This window comes from Chiloscyllium plagiosum, chromosome 1 (genome assembly GCF_004010195.1).
Source record: "Chiloscyllium plagiosum isolate BGI_BamShark_2017 chromosome 1, ASM401019v2, whole genome shotgun sequence".
Lineage (NCBI taxonomy): Eukaryota > Metazoa > Chordata > Chondrichthyes > Orectolobiformes > Hemiscylliidae > Chiloscyllium > Chiloscyllium plagiosum.
In genome coordinates this window covers 2,902,034-2,907,258 of record NC_057710.1, presented here as the reverse complement: position 1 = coordinate 2,907,258, position 5,225 = coordinate 2,902,034, and the positions used below count along the sequence as shown (strand labels likewise).

Genomic DNA, 5,225 nt, shown 5'->3' with positions numbered 1-5,225 from the left:
GCGGCTCCGCTCCGTGCTCGCGGCCTCTCCAGGCGGCTCCGCTCCGTGCTCGCGGCCTCTCCAGGCGGCTCCGCTCTGTGCTCGCGGCCCCTCCAACCCATGTCCCCTCCGGGTGTTCCCTTCCTAATCATGTATTCATTTCGGGCTTTCTTGAATGCTGCTATTATATCTGCTTCTACCACCTGCTCTGGCAGTGCATTCTAGCGACTCATCATCTTTGTATGAAAAACGTCTTGCATATCTCTTTTCAGCCCACTCCACCACACTTTGAACCTGTGTCCCCTAGTAATTGCCCCCTCCACTCTGGGAAAAAGACTTATACTTTCCATTCTATCCAGGGTATTGACAATCTTATAAGCTATCAGGTTGCCTCTCAACCTCCTGCGTTCTATTGAAGACAAACCCAGTCTATCCAATGTTTCTTCATCACTAAAATCCCCCAAACCAGGCAACATCCTGGTAAACCTTTCTGTACTTTCTCTAAAGCATCAATGTCCTTCTGGTCATGTGGTGATCAGAACTGCATGCAATATTCCAAGTGTGGTCTAACTAAAGTTCTATTAACTGCAGCATAACTTGCCTAATCTGATATGCAGTGCCCCTTCCAATGAAGCCATGTATGCCATAGGCATTTTTTTTACTATCATATCTATCTGTGCTGCCACCTTCAGTGATCTGTGCACACCCAGATCCTTCTGTATATCAATATTCCTAAGGGCTCTTTTTAATCTTCTGTACTGTTTTTAGAATGTTGTCAGGAGCTGTATTCTTTGCACCATCCAGTCATTTCAACTCTACATGATGTGAATAGAATTGGTTGAAGACTTGCATGTGTGATACTGGGGGTCTGGAGGAGGAAAAAAATTAGATCATCCATTTGGCATTTCTGTTTGAAGGTATTTGCAAATAGCCTTGTCTCTTTCCCTCTGTTCTTTGCTTCCCTATGATTGTGGGTAGGGGTATTAGCTGAGCACCTGTTAGTTTGTTTTAATTCACTTGTGGGATGTAGGCATTAGTAACTGGCCAGCTATTGCCCATGGTGAAAGTGAAGACTGCAGATGCTGGAGATCAGAGTCTAGCTTAGTGTGGTGCTGGAAAGGCACAGCAGGTCAGACAGCATTTGAGCAGGAAAATTGACGTTTCGGGCAAAAGCCCTTCATCAGGAATCAGCTGTTGCCCTTCCCTAGTTGCTCTTGAGAGGGTGATGGTGAGCTGCCTTCTTGAACCGTTGCAGTCTACCTGCTGTGAGTTGACCCATAATGCTCTTAAGGGCATTCCAGAATTTTGACTCAGCGACAGTGAAGGAATGTTGATATATTTTTGAGTCAGGATGGTGAGTGGCTTGGAGAGCAACTCTAAGATGGGGTGTTCCGATATATCTGCTGCCCTTGTCCCTCCAGGTGGAAGTGGTCATAAGTTTGGAAGGTGCTGTCTGAGGATCTTTTGGATTTTTGTAGTGCATATTGTAGATAGTTTAATTGTTTATCATTCACAACTGGATGTGGGAGGACTGCTGAGTTTAAATTGGATATGTTTTCTGTAGAATTGATTATCTGTGTTAACTGCATGCTGCTTCATGTTTTGTTAACTAGTCCTGTGTTATAGCTTCACCAGTTTGACATCTCATTTCTGGTTCTGATACTAACCTGGCGTGCCTTCCTACACACTTGGCTGGATCACATATGGAAAAGTGGGGATAAGCTGAGTCTTGAGAGTACAGATTGTGAAGGTTTTGTCTCCACAAGGACTGTGCTGTGTTCATTCCTATCCACCCCCTCCTCCTTATGTAGACCTTTGGCATCGAATGCAATTTCCTTTCGTTTCTGAGTCGTAGATCTTGAGGTGACTATAGGACCATAAGATCTGTATTCTTCAACTTCCTGTTCATGTAACTATCTAAATGCCTCTTAAACATTGCTATCATATCTGCTTCTACCACCTTCACTGGCAGCGTGTTCCAGGCAACTACGATCCCGTGTTTTTAAAAAAAAACACATTCCTCACGTGCCTCCTTTAAACGCTTCCCCTCTCACCTTAAACCTGTGCCCTATAGTTTTGACATTTCCACCCTGGGTTAAAGACTCTGTCCACGCCTTTCATAATATTATAATCTTCTATCAAGTCACCCTTCAGCCTCCAATGCTCTAGCAAAGACAGTCGAAGTTTGTCCAACCCCTGTTTATAGGAGAAAGTGAGGACTGCAGATGCTGGAGACCAGAGTTGAAAAGTGTGGTGCTGGAAAAGCGCAGCAGGCCAGGCAGCATCTGAGGAGCAGGAGAATCGACGTTTCGGGCATGAGCCTTCTTCAGGCCTGCTGCGCTTTTCCAGCACCACACTTTTCAACAACCCCTGTTTTATGCTAACTTGCTCTTTTCCAGGCAACATCCTGGTAACCCTCTCCAGAGTCTCTACATCCTTCTTCCAGGATGGCACATGATACTTCAAATGTGACCTCACTGAAGTACAGCTTATGGAGCTGCAACATGACTTGCCAACTTTTATATTCACTGCCCCATGCAAACAAGCATGCCAGTCAGCTCCTTTACCGCCAAATCCACTTGTGTCATCATTTTCAGGGAGCCCAAGATTGCTCTGCATATCAATGATTCTTAGGTCCTGCTGTTTACAGTATACTTTCCTCTTGCATTTGATCTCCCAAAATGCATCATCTCATAGTTGTCCGGATTAAATTCATAGCAGGTTTTGTTTTGCAACTGAATGATTTACTAGATCATTTCAGAAGGCTGTTAAGTCATATTGCTGGAGTCACATATAGGCCAGACCAGTTAAGGAGAGTAGATTTCCTTCCCTAAAGAATGTTAGCCAACCATTTTGAAGACATTCGAGGCTTTTGCAATCGTGCAGGGCTTTGGTGCTGGAAAGCTGCAGTACTGAGCTTTTGATCTTGAGGCAGAATTTTCCATCTCAAGAATGAAATAATAGAAATTTATTAAAGTCACCTGCCTTAAATCAGACAGTTAGATGCTAAAGATTGGCAAGTTTTTTTTTCCGACCCTTCTGTCCAACTTATCTGTGCCGACCTAAATTAATCTACTCCCATTTGCCAGCACTTGGCCTGTGTCCCTCTAAATCCTTCCTATCCTATTCCCATCCAGGTGCCCTTTAAATGTTGTAATGTAACAGCCTCCACTTTTCTAACTCCATTATTGTAGATAACCTCTAAAGTAAGGTGATGATGTTGAGGGGGTCTAATATATGGCGATGAATTTGTCTGTCTGCTCTGTTGTTAGGGCAAAACAGTGTATGGGACAATGGTCCCAGAACTGGATGAAAATGCACTGCAGAAGACCGTGACTCCAATTGTGAAGGAGTACTTTGAACATGGAGATGGACGTGAAGTGGCGGTACGTAAATGAAGTCTCTACATTTCTCATCCAGCCCTCAAACTTCAACATCTTAAGCGTGTCCCTATCAGTTATCTTCACTGAATAGCATCTTCCTTTGTCCCAATCCTCTCATCTCACCCCACTCCTTAGGTCTCTTATCTTCCATCCAGTTTAAGTCCTTCTGCACTCACTTCTTGGATATTTTTTCAAGCTGAAAGTGCTGTCTCTCACCTCTGATTAATCAATGCTGGAATCCTCTCTGCTGAATCTGGAAACAGCTTTTCCTGTGCTCACCTGATAATTTTGTACTGGTCTGACATTAAGCTTTGTGACAGCCTTGCTGTCCTAGATTTTCAGATCATTTTCAGACTGGTAGTTTTCAACTGCAAGCTGGTTATAATGTCAAAAGTTGGGGCTGTTCCACTCCTGTGTTCTATTCCCCTGATTGTCAGGTAACCTAGAGCAGCCTATATTACATGCCTGGGTAATATTGTGTAGCAGGTAAAATGAACACCAGGTCATTGCCACCAACAAGAGACATTCCAGTCACCATCTCACGTAGTTCAGTGGTCCCTGAGTTCTTAGCATAGAAGTTGAACTGGATCAACCATGTCAGCAGCATAGATACAGGGGCATTGTAAAACCTGGCATTGTGATAGCTGGTTCACTGCCTTGTCCTTTGGGTACCCTCCCTGCCAAACCCCTTGGCTGAAAAAGGGGAAAAATACCTTCTCTGATGGTGTACACAATTTGCGATCAAGTGTAGGCTTGGGAATGGGAGGTGGAGACAGCATACCATTCCTGTTTTAAAGTCATAAATTGTCCTTGTTTGATGTTTAGGTTACTGCTCAACTACTACTTATATTTATGTAACAACTTAACATAATGGAATATTCCAAGGCGCTTCACAGGAGCATTATAAACAAAGTATGACACCAAGCCATATGAGGAGATATTAGGTCAGAAGACCAAAAGTTTGGTCAAAGAGGTAGGTTTTCAGGAGTGTCGTAAACCGTTGCTCAGTTAAAGAGTAAAGTTTGATGGCTGTTTAAAAGCAGTGTGATGAGTAATACTTTTCCCATACTGAGTGGAAGGGTTGAGGTGGAGAAAGAGCAGTAGTCGTGTTGAGGGAAGGCATTTCATGCCATAGCTGTCCTAGTGATGAGGTAGAAGCGAGCTGTCAGCATCCAGTGACTTGCCTTGGCCTCCAACACACGAGATGGCAAGAGCAGGAATGTGGTGCTTCCTTTTTCCTAGATTCTGACACACTTTTCTCTCCCTTTAAGCACTCCTAAAACATTCGTTTCTCCTCTCTGCCTTGCCACTTGGCCGTGTATCAGTTTTTAAAATGTTTTCTGTGCCCAGGCAATGCGTAAGGGTATTTTTTAATATTGAAATTGCTGAAACAGTACATATTGCTGCTGGAGTTCATTGTGATTAATCCTCAGTGAAGACCATGTTTGTTCTGTGATGTGTAAGGTTGAAGGCTCAGATATTTAGGTAAGAATACGATGTGACTGGAACAGAAGCCTGGCTCAAATAAAGTGCAGGATTGGATACTAAACATTCTTGAATACAAGATGCTCGGGAAAGATGAGCCAAATAAAGGAAGCGGCTGGAAGGTTTAAGGAGAATATTAGTTTTGGAGAATCCCAGAAGGAGCACAGATAGAAATCATTTGGCTAGAGCTAAGACTTCCAGTTAGAATACTGAGTGTATTTTATTGTATAGTACAATAAATACAGGATAGTGTTATATTGGTTACCAACTGGTGGGAAAGGTGCAAGAGAAAGTATTTGCAAAGAAATGTCAGAAAGATGCATTAACTATCTGGTAGTGATAATGGGATCTTTAAAGTGTTAAAGAGAGGAGAGTTTT

At 43.3% G+C, this 5,225-nt stretch overlaps 1 protein-coding gene across 4 annotated transcripts in view; it reads left to right on the top strand.

Moving 5' to 3' along the window:
• pdcd4a (programmed cell death 4a) overlaps window positions 1-5,225 on the top strand; it is a 61,377-nt gene that overhangs the window by 23,362 nt on the left and 32,790 nt on the right. For 3 of the 4 annotated variants that reach the window (XM_043687108.1, XM_043687268.1, XM_043687019.1), the window contains exon 4: window positions 3,252-3,365. The exons of the other annotated variant lie outside the window; for it this stretch is intronic. In XM_043687108.1, the coding sequence (XP_043543043.1) occupies window positions 3,252-3,365 (114 nt within the window). The remainder of the gene's footprint in view (window positions 1-3,251; window positions 3,366-5,225) is intronic. 4 annotated transcript variants of the gene reach the window in all.